Source organism: Misgurnus anguillicaudatus, unplaced genomic scaffold (genome assembly GCF_027580225.2).
Source record: "Misgurnus anguillicaudatus unplaced genomic scaffold, ASM2758022v2 HiC_scaffold_29, whole genome shotgun sequence".
Lineage (NCBI taxonomy): Eukaryota > Metazoa > Chordata > Actinopteri > Cypriniformes > Cobitidae > Misgurnus > Misgurnus anguillicaudatus.
Window position 1 is genome coordinate 10,299,099 of NW_027395279.1, and position 20,595 is coordinate 10,319,693.

The 20,595-nt window shown below is 38.3% G+C and overlaps 3 protein-coding genes across 4 annotated transcripts; 2 read left to right on the forward strand and 1 right to left on the reverse strand.

Moving 5' to 3' along the window:
- Nucleotides 1-1,796: 1,796 nt before the first annotated feature.
- LOC129425703 (basement membrane-specific heparan sulfate proteoglycan core protein) lies at nucleotides 1,797-11,497 on the reverse strand. The gene is given in 8 exon segments (XM_073864939.1): nucleotides 1,797-2,228; nucleotides 2,307-2,558; nucleotides 6,524-6,746; nucleotides 6,749-6,823; nucleotides 8,729-8,980; nucleotides 10,099-10,448; nucleotides 10,644-10,939; nucleotides 11,415-11,497. Coding segments are annotated over 8 exon segments (1,662 nt in total). The 3' UTR covers nucleotides 1,797-2,097.
- A 577-nt stretch (nucleotides 11,498-12,074) lies between these two features.
- LOC129425695 (uncharacterized) lies at nucleotides 12,075-16,342 on the forward strand. Of its 2 annotated transcripts, XM_073865001.1 has the most exons (5): nucleotides 12,075-12,969; nucleotides 13,250-13,678; nucleotides 13,925-14,026; nucleotides 15,612-15,983; nucleotides 16,189-16,342. In XM_073865001.1, exons 2-5 carry the CDS (start codon nucleotides 13,435-13,437, stop codon nucleotides 16,323-16,325), a joined length of 855 nt encoding a protein of 284 aa, XP_073721102.1. In that variant the 5' UTR covers nucleotides 12,075-12,969; nucleotides 13,250-13,434; the 3' UTR covers nucleotides 16,326-16,342. The 2 variants fall into 2 exon arrangements, with proteins under 2 accessions (XP_073721102.1, XP_073721101.1); XM_073865000.1 differs by lacking the exon at nucleotides 12,075-12,969 and having other exon boundaries at nucleotides 12,981-13,678.
- Nucleotides 16,342-19,762, forward strand: LOC129451121 (uncharacterized). Its single transcript, XM_073864999.1, has 7 exons — nucleotides 16,342-16,692; nucleotides 16,797-16,914; nucleotides 17,244-17,335; nucleotides 18,114-18,228; nucleotides 18,844-19,116; nucleotides 19,282-19,455; nucleotides 19,539-19,762. The coding sequence occupies exons 1-7, from the start codon at nucleotides 16,483-16,485 to the stop codon at nucleotides 19,742-19,744; spliced, it is 1,188 nt and encodes a 395-aa protein (XP_073721100.1). The 5' UTR covers nucleotides 16,342-16,482; the 3' UTR covers nucleotides 19,745-19,762.
- The last annotated feature ends 833 nt before the right edge of the window (nucleotides 19,763-20,595 follow it).

A 20,595-nucleotide genomic window follows, 5' to 3' on the forward strand; every position in this document is an offset into this window, starting at 1 on the left:
ACTGTTTGGGGGAAGGGTTGCTTCCTGGTTGCATAAAATTTTCCATCTGGTGGATAAAAGCGGTATTGCTTGTAATTGGCAGGGAAGCGTTTTCTCATAATTGACGAGTAAACTAATCTTTTCTGTAAAAAGTCAAAGTGTAGTGCCCCGTTACACTTTATGTGGTGCTGTGCAGACCTATCGGCTTATGAAATGAGAGTACTGCGAGAGCAAGTCGAAATGTTATGCAATGATCCTCCTTTACCATTTCTCTTGCGGTACTTTGATGTCAAATGGCGATCAGTCTGCGCAGCACCATATAATGTGATAACACAAAGCGTCAAGCTCTGGATGAGAAGCAGGCCTACCCAGATTCCACAAACGGAGATACTCTTAAAAAACCCTGCAGATTAAAGTACCCGTCACTGATAAGTATTCCAACCCTATGTGTACATGTTTGTGAGCTCTACAAGCCTGCGTGATGTTTGCGGTGACAATTTAGTAATAACAGAGAAAAATTCAATGGATATTTGACATCTGTAAACAATAATATACTTTTTTTACTCTTGACTGTTGCTTCAGTTTAATTTAAAGTACTCATAGGGTTTGGGGTGCTTCTCCTCTCTCTCAGTGGATGAACTTAATTAAATTTGCTGTCATTTGCAGTTATATACATTTTACAAAGACCATTATTCATTCAATTTTAGGAACTTTTTTGACACTTTTATCAGAAGGTAAAGTAATAGAAAGGGATAAAAGAATAACAGAGACTTTAAGTTCTGACTGAATTTGTAATGTAAGAGTTTTCCACCAATTCAACACATTCAACATCCACAATATTATCAAATAAGTTGTTTGGCAAATGGTTTCTTTAGTAAAGAACTTATAATAATTTATAATTTTAGTCACCACTAGGGGGTGTTGATCTAAAAATGCACTCATGAATCTGTGGGTCCATCCCAAATCAGGAGGTGTTTCTCAATGTCAAGGAAGTCAGAATTTCGAGGATGCTACGTCATTGACATGACAGTTGAAGGACTGTTAGACGGTCAAGGATCCTCAGAATTTCTGAGTCCTTGGTTCGAAAAATATCCCATATACAGGAAAGGATGCATATGTGTATCTTTCATGCTCTCAAATCACCCACAATCCTATGCCCACAGCGCCGAAAGCACACCTTTTCACTGACGGAATGACGCAATGACGTGCACTTGCTAGCCTGTTCCATTTACGTGTTCTCTGAATGCTAAAGAGGAGCCTTGCCTAGCCTGAAGGAAGTGACTTGGAAAGACCAATCCTGCCAAGGAAGTATCCCTGACATTGATAAACACCTAGGGACTGCAGCCTTCCAAGGCCATATTTGAAGGCAAATGACAAACAAAAAATGTAATTAATTTAAATTAATTAACATTAAATCAACGTTTTTGCAGCGATATGGACCAAACGCTGCATGGTTTAACCCACCATTGTACTGTTTTCATAAAATTTTAGGTGAATCTCTCTCCAAATGCAATAAAATAGCATTTTATTAATTTTAATTATTATTATTATTGGATGATTGATTTTATTTCTCTAACACCTGGTGGAACCTAAAAAATGAAATGAAGAATTTTCACAACGCTGTTATAAAACTATTTTACAGAGTATTATGCCATGACAGTTGTATAAAATCTCATGTTCATGAAATGTGTCATGTCATGATTACGGAGGTGTCAGTCTTATGAACACCCCTTCAAGTAAAGTGTTACCGTTATTTCTGTGTTATTAAATGCATACAATGTGTGTATTTAAATGGGAAAAAATCAGGAGGAGAGAGACAGGTTGATTTCAATTTATTTTGCACATTTAACACTTTTCAATTAAATGCATATAATTTCAAAGACTCTTTATGAAGAAAAGTGGCTGACAAATCCCTCAGTGAGCAAGCTAAGGGTGACTATAATAAGCAAAATGAACAAAGATGTTTAAGAGGCCACAACAAATTCAACAAAACTTATCCATCATACAAATATCAATGTTATTTTATTCAGATATAATCTAGAAACATCCAGTGATAATGACAATATGAACTAATATGTTTAAATTCAGTATAATAATCAAATGTAATGACCCAATAATTCAGACAGATGATTCACCTCTCAATCTGTAGCATTTGATAACCAGCACGACTGTTGATAACAGATATGGACAAACTGCCCGCAGAAAAGATAAAATCTTTAGACCAGACATCACCTGATAAACACCTGAAACTAAAACACATGTTACCATGCAGTATATCTAAACAACAACAAACAAAATAAGTTGAGATCATTTCTATCGACTCTCACCTCTGACTGAGATCCAGCTCTTTGGAGACTCTCCTCTCTCTGGGTGTTTACAGTAGTAGAAACCCTCATGTGACTTTGAGACTGTAGGGATGATCATCATGTCTCCTGTTGTCTGATTCTGCACCACTGATCCATCTTTATAAAATTCAGCTGTCAGGTTAGAGGGGTTTTTATCTCGATATAAACAGCGTAGAGTCAGAGGATCTCCTTCAGTCACAGGATGAACAGGACTGTCCAGAATCACATCAACATCTACACAACAGAAGAAATAACTGATGATTATAAATTAAAAAATATATCAGAATCCTTGCAACCTTATAGAGTAGCAATACAGTAGTAAAAGTGGTGGTAAAAACCACTTGGGAAACCTTGGCAGTCAAATAGCAACACACTGGCAACTATCTGCATTTGCCCTGTGTTGTTAAAGTCTGTTAGCCCTCATTCCATTTTCCGAACCCCCCCACAAAAACTGTCATAGCCAAACTAAAATAGATACAGTTTATGAAGTCTTTGCACTAAAAGCATAAGTTTGGTCTCATTTGAAAGCAGACACTTGGAAGTTTATTAAGAGGTGAACATTAGTTACTGTCATAATGAAAAAAGTTGTTATAGAGAGCTTAAATTATACTTTTTTATAAACTCCACCAAACATGTATGAAATATTGTTATGAAAATCTAAATGAAATTGGCCTTGGAGCAATCTAGAAATGCTCTGCAGTTAAAGCCACAGGTCTGACCATGTTCTGTTTTAAATCTGAAGATGATACCTCTAAAACTCTGTATTTTATGAAATGTTTTTTAGACCCATGTCATGTAAATTTATTTAGAGAAAACAGCAAAAATGCTAAGCTAATGTTTGTTTATTTATATCTCACAACATCCTTTCAGTTTATTGTCCTATTGCTCCGTGTTTTAAACAGACTCATTAAATAAGCATCCGGATGAGTCATTAACAACTTTTAATCCGGGATATGGCTGTCTAAATGTTTATTTTATTATTATAAACAATATAATAATTGCTCATAATTTCTATTTAGTGTTTTATTTCCTCCTTTTGTCTCAATTCACTTTCTTTTTATTAAAGTCCTTTCTTACAAAAAGAAACTTACCTTAAAGAAGCTTTACCAGTCAAAATTATTCCTAGAAACACATATCTCATATCTCCAGACAGCAGATGTTTACAGAACAGCTAGTACGTTAGCTTAGCATACCATCAAAACACGACAAATAAAAGCATTTATAATAAAACTCACTTTATAACATCAAAAGTCGAGTGCTTAAACAATCATGCGTGATCTGATGTGGCTTTGGATCATAAAATAAGACCGAAAATAAACAATTTTATGCTATTTATGCTGTTAGCTTAGCATAGCATTATAATATATAGTACTGTTATGAAAATACCAGATATAGCGTTAAAAATACAGACAAACCATATATAATCTTAATCGTGTTTATTGTCTCCATGTTTCAAAACATCAAAACATCTTTATTTGCATGTTATTATAAAAACAGCGATCGCTCGTTGCAGGTCACTGTTCAAGTTCACGTCTGACTGACAGCTGCTGCTGAGCTCTGACGTCTTATTCTTTTTATAAAAGTTTCATATTGACACTTTCAGACTTTAGCGCCCTCCGGCTTCACGTATGAATGAAACAAACTGAGTGTGAATGACTGTAGACTCAAACTTCCTCATATCGCCATGTTTGCAATAAAAATGGGTGAAATATTACCCCCCCTGCAGAAATTTGAAGTAAACATATAAAATTGAAGTAATATTTCTCCAAATATGCATACTTTGAATTAAAAGCCCCGATGGATGTTGTTTTATCGAGTGCTTTCATGACGATCACGGAGGAGTATTTTTATCAATGAGTGCAGCTGAGGGTTATATTTCAAATTAAAGGTATGTACCGTTTTTCATTTTCATAACGCCTGACAAAAATGAAGAAATTACTGTTACTAGGATTCTCAGATTAAAATAAAGGTCAAAAACTAAATCTTAAATCAAAACACTTTTTAATGATGTATAGTTGTTTAATGTAAGTACATTTAAACTAACAGTAATTTAAATTATGTAAATAAATAGCTCTTCAGTACATCCACGCCCTCGCGCAGGTTATCAAGTCATTTCAGAGAACTGTTTCTAAACATATTATACATTTTAGAAATGTATTGTTTAAACACATTACAAAGAATGTGAACTGTGTAGCATGGGCGAGGCTAGCCCCTTTTTAGGGGTGCTTCAGCACCCCTAAAAAGGAGCTCAGCACCCCTAAAACTTGGGGCAAGAAATTTAATTATTCTAAAATGTTCGTTCGTCTTTGACCAGGTTAAATAATGTCCAAAACATACTCCGTAGTTTGTGGTTTAAAATATATAATAAGGTAGAAAATGAAAACCTCCCCGCTTAGCAAATGGTGTCATCCTCTTCTACTTCTCTGTACCTGCATCGCTTAGCCCGTCCGTCATTCAGCGTGAAACACACGCAGAGTGAGAATCAGATAGTGTTGTGATGCAACTTTTTTGTTCAAATCTTACAAAATGTTTACGTTATGTTTATAATGAGCGAGTACATCACGAATCAATCTTTCAAGTCGTGTTTTTGTCTTATAATGAATCACCATGGTACACGTATAATAAGTGTTTATTTTCGGATTATTTAAGTCCGGCGGGTACCCGCGCGCTGCGGAGTAGCACAGTACCTGGGTGACTCGTCCATAGACTTAAATGGAGAGAAGTAGCGCCGGTTACAATGTTCTTCCGCAAGACGCATGCAGTGCGTCTCAGTGGGTATATACATATCTATGGTTGCATACGTGTGTCTCCGTTGTTAAAGTTTATTGTATGATTTATCGTTAATTTGAGACTTATTTTAACAATCGGGAGTCATGTAAACATGACATCACGGGCGTCTTTTCTGGTCAGTCGTCATGAAAACATGGCGTTTGGAACAGAGTGAAAACAAACTACATATCACTGTATACCACCAGTAGGCTACCGGTAAGTTATGTGTGAAATCACTAACTGTCTGACTATCAAACTAGACAATAAATATTTTTTTAGTTTGTCACATGTAGACTAATATGAAGGTGATAACGTCTTTAACCCTTAGTGCAGGAGTCACAAGTGTTTTGTTTTAGACATATAGTAAAGGTAATGGTTCAATTAAAGGACTGTTAAAAGAAAAGCTGCAAATTAACAAACTATTAATAAACCTACCATATGTTGTAGGCATAAAAGTTATAAATTAGGAGATTTGTCATTTTGACAAAGGCAAACAATACACTGTATATTCACATAAAGCCATACCCACACTGCTGGTGTAGCCCACCTTTTGTCCTGAGACTTTAATATGGCATTAATGGCAAAAATGTGCTAGCTCACCATTAATTAGAAATAAAAAGGTTGGCAAAAAATGCATCTGAAAACTCACCAGATTGATGCTTTAAAATATGTAATTTTAAAAAAATTCTAAGGGGGAGCATGCTCCCGGACCCTAGGGGTAATATTCTTCTCATCTTTTTCACCCCTGACCCATTTTCATGCCTGAAAGGTCTCCAAAAAATCTTTATTTTGGAGTTAGTTGAACCAATGTTAAAATGAAAGCTATTTTACAATATACATATTATTGGTTTCTGTAGGAAAAAAGAGCGGGTGGTGGCAGCGGAGCTCATTGGGTGCTCAGCACCCCTAAAGCTCTAACCCTAGAATCGCCTCTGCTGTGTAGTACTGAATTGTGGAGTTACACCGTTAAACAGTTTTCAGGATAAATTGGGGTGGGTGATCCACAGTCCCTAATACAATCATGAGCATCCATTCAGGTTGTAGCACTATTTAACAGTTGAGAGACGCAGCTTTCCCACAAGTGGGCGTTGTTTCAGCGCTGACAGTGTTTAAAGGCAGAGATTTCAAGAATCCTGTCTGTTTTTACAAGATTTTGATAAACTTCTTTTAATTACTTGGCTTTTTTAATAATTCATATTTGTCTGGGTGGTTTATCACATTTTTCTGTGGTGTCACAAACTGAGAACACCTTTAATTTCAAACTTTGCATGGACTTTAAGTCCTGAATAAGTGAGTTTATATATAAAAAAGTTATTTAACAGCCACTAATTATTGAAATGACTTAATTTTGTTTATGAATTTATTCTTTATGCACTGATGGTAAATATTTTCTGCCTCTAAAATAAAAATATAATGATTTGTAAACTCACTGTGTACTGAGATATTAACCGGATGAAGTTTCTCTCCAGATTCAGACTGACACCAGTACACTCCAGTATAAAATGTGTAGAGATATTTGATTGTACATGTAGATGTTGTTCCTGTAGATCTCCAGTCTGATGATGAACAAGGTTTCAGTTTATCTTCTGTGTATCTTCTCACTGTCCATCCAGTAGAGTTACTGTGATCCTCACAGCTCAGAGAGAGAGAGATTCAGATGAGAAGTGTTGAGATCTGTTGGGTCTGATGATCAGAGAGACTGAAGGAGAAACACCTGAGAAGAAAATCATCTTTATAAGAAATAAATTAATGTATGATACACTCTTAAAAGAAATGGTTCTATTTAGAGCCAGAAATGATTATATCACCGCTTCATATATGGCACCCCCAAATGGTTCTATATAGAACAACTTTAATGGATTAATTAAAAGAAACCCAAATTGTTCTTTGAATCAAAGTAAGAGGGTTCTATTCAGAACCATTAAAGGTTCTTTATTATTATGAGTAATTTATTATTGATAAGAAATAATAACCAATCCAGAAAAATGAAAAAGTTTATTATTTATTAATTATACAAAACTATACATTTATAAAAATCACATCTTTTTATTCTGTATTAGACAGCAAAACTTTAAATTAGTTTACATTCAACCATTTAGTAATTTAATTATTTTCATTAAGCATTTTCACTTTTTATAAACAGATGTTTATAAAATTGCATCTCTGTGTAATTTACAAAACCTTAATTACACTATAAATTCGGCACACAAACCATTTTTCCCGTCGTTAAATTAGCAAAAGTGGAGTCGGACACGCCCATTTAGACCATGCACCGTGCACTTTAGACCATCCGCTTAGATCGTTAAAATCAACCCAGTCTCACCCCATGGCGTCAATATTTGACGACACTTGACCATGCGTCAATATGTTGACGCGGAGAGTATACCTTTCGCGTCATTTTTTGACGAACTGGGGACTTCAATACTATTAAGTCCGTTGCATTTTCTTTCCTATTTTCTTACCATTTTCTACCATTTTCGCGTCGGTTTAGGGTTAGATTTACATAATGACATCCTTACCCAAACCTTTCCCTAACCCCAATGCCAGGCGACAACTGTTTAATTTCGCGTACCTAATAGTATTGAAGTCCCCAGTTCGTCAAAAAATGACGCAAAAGGTATACCCTCCGCGTCAACATATTGACGCATGGTCAAGTGTCGTCAAATATTGACGCCATGGGTGTGAGACCGTGTTATTAAAATAGGGCCCTACGAGTTACATACCACATTGCATTAAAAACTTAAATGTAGTTTTTGGTAAATTCAACTTTCAATACAATTGCGTTTAAATGTTTATATTTTACTTTATATGTCATGGGCTTGCCAGATCTTTTGTACTAGACTCAGGTCTGAGTGTATCTGGCAAGACCATGACAGTACTATGTTCTGTGTGGGAGCACATGGAGGCATATAGTTGTGTGGCTTCCATGTGTTCCCAGTGTTTTGTGGCTGTCATGGTCTTGCCTGACCTTGGTTATTATCCAGGTTGGATGTTAGAGGGCAAGGCTATGGCAGCATTGTGTTTACGTGGAAACACGTGTGTTTTCACATCATGTATGTGTGACACGTGTTCCCAGTGTCTTGTCACTTTTACCCTACTCCCTTATGTACTCGTGTCTTACGTGATTAATTATGTTCACCTGTTCCCCATTGATGTGCTGTCTTTATATGCCCTCGCGTCCTCTGTGTTGTGCGCGTGCGTTGTCGAATGTTGGATGTCAGAGTTTCCTCGTTTTCCGTGTGCTCTGTTTTCAAGTTCCTGTTTTGTTCCTGTTTAGTTTGTGTCCTACCACAGTCTTTTGTTTCATCATCTGTTTTACCCCCACGTGGGTGTTTCTGTTTTATATTAAATAAATCATAGTTTATTTTTGTATATTGAGTCTGCGTTTGGGTTCTCCTTTTGGTTTCATTATTCGGTGTTAAACACACCGTGACAGAACGCACGCGCCCTACTGAACCCAGCGGACTACCACTATGCAGTGTGCGTCGGACCCGGAGTGGTGGACCTCTATTTCGAGGCAGACCCTTTCCGGCGGTAGTCCTTTTCCACCGCAAAAGGAACTTCCATTCAGGGACTATGCCCGGGCGGTAGAGAGCAATAAGGCGTGTTACCCGGAGGTTCTCGCCAGTGCTTACCTGGTGGCCGGGATGAACGACCCTCCGCCGATTCGGGAGCGAGTGGACCTTCTTCAATTGCCGTATTGGGACTTGGTTGACCCTCTCGACCACCGACAGCAACCACAGAGATCGGCCGAGACGTATATCCAGTGCACCCTCATTCAACCCGAGAGGCATCTTGACCGGGGCTGTCAGACTGGGGAGGTCGACTCCCGTCCCTCCGGTGCTGGAGACCACGCTCGCACCAGAGATTCCTTCCGCACTACCGGGCTCCAGAAGGAGGAGGAGGAAGACGAAGGGTGCTTCGGAGTCGCTGACACTACCGGCGCAGCCGGAGACCCGTCACCCGCCGGCGCAGCCGGAGACCCGTCACCCGCCGGCGCACCTGGAGACACGTCACCCGCCGGCGCAGCCGTCTGCGCAGCCAACTGCGCAGCCCGGACCATGTCACCCCTCTGCATGTCAGCAGAGTTTTGGGACTCATTTTCCGTACTCTGGACTTTTTGTTCCCCCTGTTTTTGCCCCACCACCCCTTCATCATGTACTGTTTCTGTTAAATCACCCCAACCCGTTTGTCACTTATGTTTGTTTGCCATTGTTATTTATTGTAATTTTGTCATGGTTGTCTTCTGTTGTTCAGTCTCTCGTTCCTCGTGTTTAATGTTTTGTTTTGTGACGTCTAGTATCCGTCATTAAAGAAGGGGGTACTGTCATGGGCTTGCCAGATCTTTTGTACTAGACTCAGGTCTGAGTGTATCTGGCAAGACCATGACAGTACTATGTTCTGTGTGGGAGCACATTGAGGCATATAGTTGTGTGGCTTCCATGTGTTCCCAGTGTTTTGTGGCTGTCATGGTCTTGCCTGACCTTGGTTATTATCCAGGTTGGATGTTAGAGGGCAAGGCTATGGCAGCATTGTGTTTACGTGGGAACACGTGTCACACATACATGATGTGTCTTGTCACTTTTACCCTACTCCCTTATGTACTCGTGTCTTACGTGATTAATTATGTTCACCTGTTCCCCATTGATGTGCTGTCTTTATATGCCCTCGTGTCCTCTGTGTTGTGCGCGTGCGTTGTCGAATGTTGGATGTCAGAGTTTCCTCGTTTTCCGTGTGCTCTGTTTTCAAGTTCCTGTTTTGTTCCTGTTTAGTTTGTGTCCTACCACAGTCTTTTGTTTCATCATCTGTTTTACCCCCACGTGGGTGTTTCTGTTTTATATTAAATAAATCATAGTTTATTTTTGTATATTGAGTCTGCGTTTGGCTTCTCCTTTTGGTTTCATTATTCGGTGTTAAACACACCGTGACATTATAATAATGAGATTTTGTTTGTAGGTCAGGTCCCTCTTGTAAAAGTAATTTTGATCCCAACCATTTAACTTACTGGTTGAGCGAAGTTTGTCGTAAGTTGAATATGACTGTATATTGTGGATGATAATGAATAGAGATAAACAGACTCACCTGATACTGTCAGTGTAACTGCATTACTGATGTGTGAGTATCGTGATCCTCTTGTCTCATTTCCTCTACAGGTGTATTTACCTGCATCAGACTCAGTAACAGATCTGATTGTGTAATACTGAAGTTTATTCTGCTGGATGTCTGAATCATCTTTATACCAACTGTACTGCCAGCTGCTGACTCCTCCTCCATTGATGACACATGTGAGAGTGACAGTTTCTCCTCTGAATAAGAGATAATCAGGCCAAACAGACACTTGAGGTGTTGGTCTATCTGTACAATGACAAAAATGTACTTGAATGTAATTGAAAAGAATGTCAAATAAACACTTGATTGCAAAACATAAACAGGTGCTTTATCATATTATAGTTTTCCTATGTAACTGTTATTGCCACTTGTTCAATGTCTTAGGAAATAATGTTATCATGCCATTAAAACAAAGTGTATAATGCGAGTATAAATACTTACCCTGTACAGTCACTGTTATTGGTTCACTGTATTGTGTGTAAACCTGAGGTTTTCCTCTTCCAGCTCTGCACCAGTGCTGTCCTCCATCAGAGATTTCCACAGATCTGATTGTTTTAGTTCCTGTAGTTTCAGTGGATTCAGTGTTTAATGGTGTGGTAAAGATAAACTCCCATCCAGTGGACTGATGAATCTCACAGGTCAGAGTAACTTTGTCTCCAATGAACACAGACGTCTGTGGCTGCACAGTCAGAGTTGGTTTTACATCTGTCAATATAAAATCAATGTAAACAGTGAATCTGAAAACTCATCCAGTATGATTGACAGAGGAAATCTACGTGTGCACTGTATAATGAACTCTAGTGGTGTTTTCTTTCTGACATTAAAGAAAAATCAGCATAAAATGTATTTAGAATTTTGTTTATTTAAACATGAACCAATTAAAATTAAATTATAAAATATTGAGGGAATTGTTTTAACTTTTTTTTTAAATTAAGCACTATTACAAAAAAAAAACGTCTCAGTTACGGATATAACCCTTGTTCCCTAAAGGAAGGAAACGGAGACGTCACGTCATGATCGGCAAATTGGGAACGTGCTTTGCGGGACCAATCTACTTCGAGAACCTACTAAAGCGACAAAGAACTTGGCAAGCAGGTATTTGCATCAGCTGGCGCTGCACGAGTATTTAATGAGAGGCAGGTGCAATACCAAATCAGCTATTTTTGCTGAGAAAGCCGAGCATCAGTGCCCAACCAACCTCAGTAATGGTACAGCAAACTGTGGCGACAGGACGTGATGTCTACGTTTCCTTCCTTCAGGGAATGAGGGTTAGATCCATAATCGAGACATTCCATTTCAGTCGGCCACTACGATGTAGTGTAGACTGAAGCTGACCCTTCCAGTGCCTGCGTATACCTTCCTTCTTCTATCTTAAAGAGGCGGAACCTGGGCTTACTTGCAGAGAGGCCGGTTACTATTTGTTCCTAAACCCACGATAGTGAACTAGTAAAACTGGTTTTAGTTAAAAAATGTAAAAAATAACTTAGCACAGCGAATGAATAAATGATACTAGCATCGGCTTTTGTGAGGCGTGTGTGTGTGTCCAGCTGCATGTGTGCGTAAGAGTATGAGAAAGGGAGTTTCGATTGGTTTGTGGTCACATGACAGAGTCTTGAACACTTTCCACGCCAGCGTTTTTAAAGAAGTTGCCAGCCAGCGCCAGCATTTTTCATGATTTTCACAAAAGTTTAATGCCTTCAAGAAAATGTTCTTTTTTAAATATATAAACAAACAAAATATCAAATGAAACAGACCCTCTGCTTTCAGACGAAAAAAAAAAATCATCCCACCTTGATTACTTCTCTTCTTATCACCTCTCAAATATGGGTAGGTTTCTTCAAAAACACCAAATTTTGAGCAAAAATTTAATTTTTGTGAAGGACTTTTGATAGATATCCAACACAGTCTCACCCCACATCGTTACATATCGACGTTTGGTCATTGCCCCCTGGCGTCGACATCCGAGGTAAAAGGTACCCCCTTTGCGTTGCTTTTCAACGTAGATGGCCGACTATACACTTCAATGCAAATCCCCCATCTTCGTATTTTGACGCGGCCGGGGGTCAACCAACGAATCTGCCGTCTGTGGTGGAAATTTCGTAATAATAATAATGATAATAACTTTGCTAGATTTTTGTATTTCCTTGCGGAAAACACATCAGGTTTTAGGCTACAGATAGACTTTTTAATGGGTCAGACCGACCCTTAACGTCGGATTTTGACGCACGCAGTGGCTGCATATCGGAATTTTGTTTGATAAAATACGATTTGCCCAGTATATTTTTTAATAATGCTTTGATATAACTGTAACAACTAACGAAGTTTAATGATATCGAATTATATTTTCTACCGTTTAGATTTCATTTCTGTTCGTACATCCACCGCCTCCAACAGATCCAAACGTCCAATCAGAAACTAATAATAATATTAATAATTTAATCATTATTATTTTTATTATTATTATTATATTATACGCATGAAAATAGACCGACCAATAACGTCAGATTTTGACGCACGCAGTGGCTGCAAATCAAATTTAATTTGATAAAAAAACTATTTGCCCAGTATATTTGTAATAATGCTTTATGATAAATAATAATAATAATAATAATTATTATTATTATTATAGTAACAACAACAACCGTAATAATAGTAATAATTGTTCCTGCCTCTTACCCTATTTCACGTTGGCCAATCAGCTACTTCAGCTGTGACACCTCATGCGCGCGACGATCCCAAGCACCATTGCGATTTTCTATTTTCATGCGTAAGTATTAGGTCTTACTTTATCAAAAACAATCAGCTCATATCATAAAGTTGTTGCTGTTGTTGTTGGGTAATATTTTAGCGCACTGTGTGATGTCGTGACATTGAGATGGACATAATATAACCTTATTATATGTGCGCATGGTGCTATACATATCCATGGCTTGAGGCATTATTGATGACAACATGTAAACACAATCTATACTCTATGTGTGTTTGTTTATGTGTAGTGTAGTTTAGTTATCAATTCTGTACCGATTTATCTTTCTCTTTTTCAACAGGTTCTTAAATTCAATGTTTCATCTAATAATTAGTAGCTGACTACAAAAGGCACTTTTAAGAGCCACGTTTGTATTGTCATTTTCCCTGTTTTCGTTTTTGTATTGTTCTCTCTCCCTATCTATTCTCCCCTCTCTTCTCTTAGTGGTGTGTTTGTCCCTGTGCACTTTTATTTGTTCTGTGCGCCATGTCAGATCCTAAGCGGAACCAACTTTTGGACGAGATCAACTGTCTTTTCAACCAGGCAGAAGACATGGATGAACTCCAAAGGCTGCATGAGGTCACCAGCATGCAACAAGAGGCATCATCCATCCAGCCTCGCATGCAACAAGAGGCATCATCCATCCAGCCTCCAACTGTGAAGTGGATTAAGAGGGACAGTGAAGGGAACATTGTTTATGGGAGGCCAAGATTCTCCAGAAAGCAAGCAGGTAAGACCTTCTTTTCATTCATGTTAATTAAGATCTCTCTAGATCTATGTTTACCTTTTGAAATGATATATAAACATGTCACTAAGTCATGGGTGTGAATTAGAAAATATATGTAAATATGGGTAAAATTCTACATACTTACTATACATACTATTAGCAAAAACAATATGCTAAAACTTTGTGTCATTATGTTTGAAAGGCAGCCATGTATGTTTTAAATTCTTAAGATGTTTTTTTCTGCTACAGCTGGTCTTAGCCACAGACAAACTGGAAAGACTGATGTTTCCCTTTCCAGTGCTCCGGAAACCAGTGTGGAAATGACTGATGACTTTTCTCACATAAACGCTGGTATGTCCTATATTTTCCCTGCACTGTAAAACAGTACGTTCATTAATAATAGGAATGTAATACACATTTCATATTTGTATGTAATACGATAGATAACACAGTTATTACAAACTTCAGAATGAATGTTGTTCAGCGATATTCTCTTTTGTTTAATAACCAGGGGTGCGTTCTCCGATAACGTTGTCTCTCAGCGCGCTAGGAAGACTCTTAAGTTAAACCTTAACTACAGGTATACCTTTCCTACGTGTGTTCTCCGAACTATACCTTAGGATGTTGCTTAAGGTAAACCTTCTTAAGTTCGACCTTAGCGGGTGCTGTCCATGGTGGAGGTGCTGAATAGGTTGATATCGATTGCTCGACAATCAATTATTCACTTTATGTACTAGGTTTCGCTGCGTTATGAGATAGCGGTGTTCTTTATTAAATAAACATTTTAGAAATAGTTCAAGTTCAATTTATTAGGAATATCTGGTAAAAAAATATTTCAAATTGCAAACAACTAAATTCAACCTTCTATATTTGATATCAAACCCGTGCAAACCCCGCAACTTTATTTCCAAACGTATCATGTTTAAACTGCTCCAATTCATCCGCTATGCCTTGAATGGATCATTTATATTAGGGGTTCCCAATAAGTGCGTTGCACAGGGGAATAAAGTGGGTTGTGCAAGTACTTGGCTGTGCATTACATTTAAAGTATATAAAAACAAACTGCTGTTGTTCATTAGTTCACGCGTTTATTGTGCTTGGACACTGTATGCACAAGCAGCGCGTTAACAATGCGGATAAAGCTTAATGGATGTATTTCTGGAGCCTGTCTGTCTAAATATAACATATCAAATATTATATAATAGCCTATAAATATATAGTATGATTGCTTTAGATTTTAGTTTTGATTAGTTTTAATGTGGAAATTTTGTTGACCTTAGACTATACAAGCAGTAATCAAGTGCACAGTTTATTTTGAATGTTTATAAAGAATATGGCATGCAGTTGCCTCAAAGTTATAAAACATTAAAAAACTTTGATGCAAAGTCGAATTAACATTAATAATCATAATTATTTTTTTGTAATTTTACCCGATTTATTTATGCAGCTAAAATACTAGCCGTTAGACTAAGATTTAACGGATATGAAATGCACAAATGAAATCGTAGGATTCGCTGAATAGCTGCCAGTTTCACCAACTCCATCACCCAAAATATATTTTTTAAATAGTTTTTAATCCTGTAGCATTTAATAGTTCGCAGTGATGTCCCTTTGGAAAACATAATTAAAAATCTAACAACCATCAATGTAATGATGTCTAATTATGTAAATGTTTTATTCTTTAAATATAAAAATATTTGCCTAATTAAACACGGAGTGTATTGCATTTTTGTGGGATAAGGTATAGCTAAGAGTGCTCCAGACCAACCTTCCAAATGAACGACTTACAGAAGTGATACGTAACTAAGAACGTTTCGGAAAACACGTATTAGCGATAAGGTACAGCTTAAGGTACAACTTAAGAACAACGTAGCGTTAAGGTAGTTTCGGAGAACGCAGCCCTGTTCTTTTTAAATACTGTTCATTGTTTTAACAGAGAATTTCCTACAAGTGCTACAGCGCTCACTGGGTGAAGGTTTTGATGACCAAGAAAAACCACTGCAAGCCTCCAGTGATTGGTCAGTAAGAAAAAGTCTTGTCTCAGGGTGGTGGGAGAAAGTGAGACCCCGGTTGGTGGATAAAATGGTGGCTAAGCAGCATGTGGCAAGTCCAGTCTGCCAGAAATGTTACCTCAGTCCAGCCATGATCCACTGTTGTGAGTGTCGACCACACCCCTTCCTCTGTGCCCGTTGTGACATCAGCATCCACAAGGCTCAAGTCTTCCACAACAGGGACTCAATTACAGATGGTTTCTTTCAGCCATTGCCTCCGACATCCTGTTATGTGGAGAAGGTTCTTAGCCAGTGTGGTAAGTGGTAGTTTTTGAGGGTCACATTTTCTCATTTGTTTATTCCAGTTATCACCTGGCAAACTTAAACAATAAATAAATAATTTCTGATCAGGCAATGAAGCCATGAAGAATATCTGGTCTTTTAAAGCTTACAGTAAATACATATGTTGGCCTTTATCTTCTATCCTTATAACTATTCTCATATATGTATATTTTTATCAAGTGTGTCTTGTACCCATGGAGATGCCAGGGAGAATATGTAGCTGTCCTCAGAGTTTAAGTGTCATAACTGGAAAACCCATTTCTGTGGTTACAATGAATGGTAAGGAGAACTTTGGGGATGGGCATCACTTCCGCTAAAGCCTGACCCTATGTCTACACACTCTCTGGAAGAGGTGTCTGTGGGGGACAGTGGTCAGTGGCACGAGAAACATCACAGAAGTCTTCCAGCAAAGTAGATGAGGAGGGCCTAGAACTTGCCGTTTGTCGACATGGTGTTCTTCTTTGTGCCCTTAATATGTTCAGGGGGGAGGTTTTTGCTTACCCTCTGTACCTCCAGAAAAAAATGGCTTGTAAGCCAGTGAAATTCTTTGCTATGGATGTTGCGTGCAAGTATTGGCCTTACCTCAAAAGAGTGAGTGAGAAATGCCCTGAGCTTCAGGATCTGCTCTCAATGAAGCCGTTTCTTTCAGTGTTTCATGCTAAAGCCCATGACTTCAAATGCGAGGTAAGAAAATCCATGTGATTTTTTTTTACTTCACTGTCCATGTGATTTTCTTTGTCCAAACCTAAGATTGTTGCATCTTAGATTCATTTATTTTATTTTTGAAGGTAAAATGGAGTGGGGCGTACCAGGAGGGGGCTGGTTTGACTCTTGGGGAGGAGGTGGAGCAGTGTAATGCCTTCCTTTCAAGAATTGCTGTTACCACTAAGCACATGGCAAAAGCAGGTAAGGTAACCACACTGCACTATTTTAATAAAATGATACAAGATACAGCTGCAAACTAATGCAATACTTTGCCTTTCTCATACTGCTGTTAGAAGTGTTCAAGCTGCAGTACATTTACATGTACCTGCTATAGTGCTCTATACCATTTGTGTACTTTACCATACTCACCTGCTGTCCTGCTACAGTTCTCTATTCCATTTGTGTACCTTACCATACTCACCTGCTGTCCTGGTACAGCGTTCTTTACCTCTATACCGTGTTCAGCAGGTCTGCACAGTTTTTCACCTACCTCTACTATCAAGAATAATAATTAGCTTATTTGTTTGCAGTACGCACAGACATGCTCACAGTCATGGCCATGCGCTGGAATCAGCAAAAGATGAGCAACTTGGCTTCCACACTTGCCCGCCGATATCAAAAGGTAAAGACACCAGTAACCGCATTTATTGTGTATTGTAAAATATAGTGGCATCACATATATTGTGTGTGTGTATATACACAATATATATATATATATATATATATATATATAACCTGGAATTGTCTGTATATGGAATCTATACCGACAATTCCAGGTTATTGATGTAAGCAAGCATAGTATTTGTTAGAATATTTTGCATGAAACCTGGTGTAATCATTATCAAGCAGATACCGTGGCATTATATTGACATTGTATATGCGACAAAATTTTCCACTTTTCATGGAATTGCCATATATTATAGACCCCTTCAAGGTTTGTAAACATTGAATGACTATCGGGTGCGCGCGCAGCACTGGGTCAAACTGTTCATACCATTTAGGCTTTCTAGTTTAATGTAACAGGGCTGAAAAATGATGACTTACCTGAAATGAAGTGAGCACTACAAACACAAGCCTCTTTGATATTTTTATTGTCCCAGTCTGCACATTTAATTGCTTGCAGCCACAGATGTTGTATTTTTTTGTTTTTGAGATTCTGCAGGAATCCCGAAAAATTTAACAGCAGACCTGGTGCGATTTTCAAAGCCCACGACACAAGTAGGCATTTTTGACGATACCGAATAATAGGCAACATAATCTGCTGTAATTACTTTTCTGACCCCGACATGCGCAGTGGGAACCGCCTGTGGCGTGAACTGTGAAGGGGTCTATTGTCCCTGTACAGTATATTAAGTGGGTGCTGTATGTAGCTTCATTGTCATTTGTTGTTTGTTTTGAAGGCCACAATAGCCCTGCAAAGACAGTTGCAGAGCCTGGAGATCATGAAAACTGAAATGGCAGTCACAGATGATCAACTGCAGGGCTGGATCACTGATGTCAATGAGTGGGCAGAAGGTATAATGTTCAACTTGATATACTGCTTCCACCTTTTGAATTTCTCATCAAGCTTTTGTTTGTTGCAAATACACATAGCCTTGAACTTGTATGGTACAAAGCCTTATAGACCCCTTCAAGGTTTGTAAACATTGAATGACTATCGGGTGCGCGCGCAGCATGGGGTCAAACTGTTCATACATTCGAGGCTTTAAAATTTAATCTAACAGGGCTGAAAAAATATGACTTACCTCAAATGAAGTGAGCACTACAAACACAAGCCTCTTTGATATTTGCATTGTCTCAGTCTGCACGTTAATTGCTTGCAGCCGCAGATGTTGTATTTTTTTGTTTTTGAGATTCTGCATGAATCACGAAAACTTAACGGAAGATCTGGTGCGATTTTCAGAGCCCACGACGTAAGTAGGCATTTTTTACGATACCGAATAACACGCAACTCAATCTGCTGTAATGACTTTTCTGACCCTGACATGCGCAGTGGGAACCGACTGTGACGTGAACGGTGAAGGGGTCTATACTTTAGGGTAGCCACTAAGTTGCAGAAAATAATGTTTAGGTTCACTGGACCATACGCCTAAAATAAAGAAGCAAATTTCCTACTTCTCTTCCTATCAGGGACAACATCCTCAACTGATTCTGATGTTGCTGCTGTGGCCAGACGAATTGAGGAGCTGGTCACCAGTATTAAAAGGAGATCACAACGTCTTTATAAAGACAATGATGGCTGCAAGGGTCGTGCCCGGATACGCAGAAAGATCAGAAAGGGAAAGATGCTTTTAAATTCTGTGGTGGTTCAATATAACGCCATGGTTCCCAATGCAGAAAACCTGGATTTGGACACCGTTCTTTCAGATGACATCATTTGGCCATGGCAGCTTCCACACAATGGTATGTACATAAGTCCATTGACGATGTGAAATAAGTCTCATAGTAGCACACAATCTTTCATTGATGTTCGACCAGATAATGTAAGAAAACATAGTATTTAAAGGTTTTCTTACATTATCTGGAATATCAAGAAATCTTAAAATAAGCTGATTTTATGTATTACAGACTCTGTAGGTCTAAGGACAAAAAGGAAGGCATTTGACATGGTAATGGCAGTAAGGAGGCTTGAGGAAGAGAAGAAGATTCTCATTACTGAGATGGAAAAACATTGGACATCTCTTTGCACCCGTGCAGACACCCTGAAAGAGATGTCATCCCAGCTTTGCAGTACCACATCAAGTATGTTACACTTGGCATGCATTATACTTACCAGTATGTTTCTAAAAGTCTGTAATAAAGTTGTTTTTATCCCTGTATATAAGGTGAGATGTGGGGCCTGAGTAAAGAAGGAATCCAAGGTCTACAGAGCTTAGCCAAGAAGAACACACAAGCCATCAACAGAATACGAAAGCACACAAAGAACTGTTATTTGCATGTTTTGACTGGAACAGAAGTAAACTTGGAAAGTGATTCAGATGAATACAATAGTGACTCTGAACTTTCAGAAGATGAAACAGAGGGTGTGTAATGACCAACTTTTATGTAACTTTAACAAGTTAACAGACAAAGATCATGGGCGGCCTCGCCATTACAGCCGAACGCTCACTGTTTACATTCATTGCTCATTTAAACAACACTTAGTCAACTAATGTGGTCAACCAATGCACCGTTTGAAAGATAAAACAACACAAATTCATTTGGGTGTATGCATTCAACAATATAAATAACTTAGTAGGAGTTTTTGGTTATTCTGTATGAAGAGTAAAACAATGCAAAGCTATAACAAAGCGGACGAATCCTTACCTTTTTGTGTTCTAGGAACGAGATGTCTGGTCAAATAATGGTAACATGTATTGCTCTTCGAAGAAAAGTAGTCCAGTATCCAATATCCATAGTAAATATTTGCACAAAACACACTGACCGGTAAAAAAAAAGGTTTATATGTCCCTTGTTTACACCCTCGTATCTGGTAAACATGTCGTCATACTCCCGTTCACTCTACGATTATGTCTTTCAAAACACATTTTTCGATAAATCCAAACACGTCAATGCATCTAGTAGAGTGTTCTAAACAAAATGAGAGTAGTTCAAGTCATTTCTGATAAAAACTACCCCGGCAAACTTATAAAATAGTGAAAGGGGGCGTGTTCTGCAGGTAGCGTTTGCTTGTGCGTATGCAAAAGTTTTTTATAAAAAAAATGGACAAATGACCAATTGAAATCATGTAGCGTCTAGTGACGTGTAGCTAATGATATGACGGATACACCCATGTGCGGATTTGCATAATGCTTGTATATTATAGTGTTGTTATCTGTGCGTATACATTAGCACTCAGAAGAGTTACGCACTCGTGCTCGTGCACATACAGGGCTTTGAGAC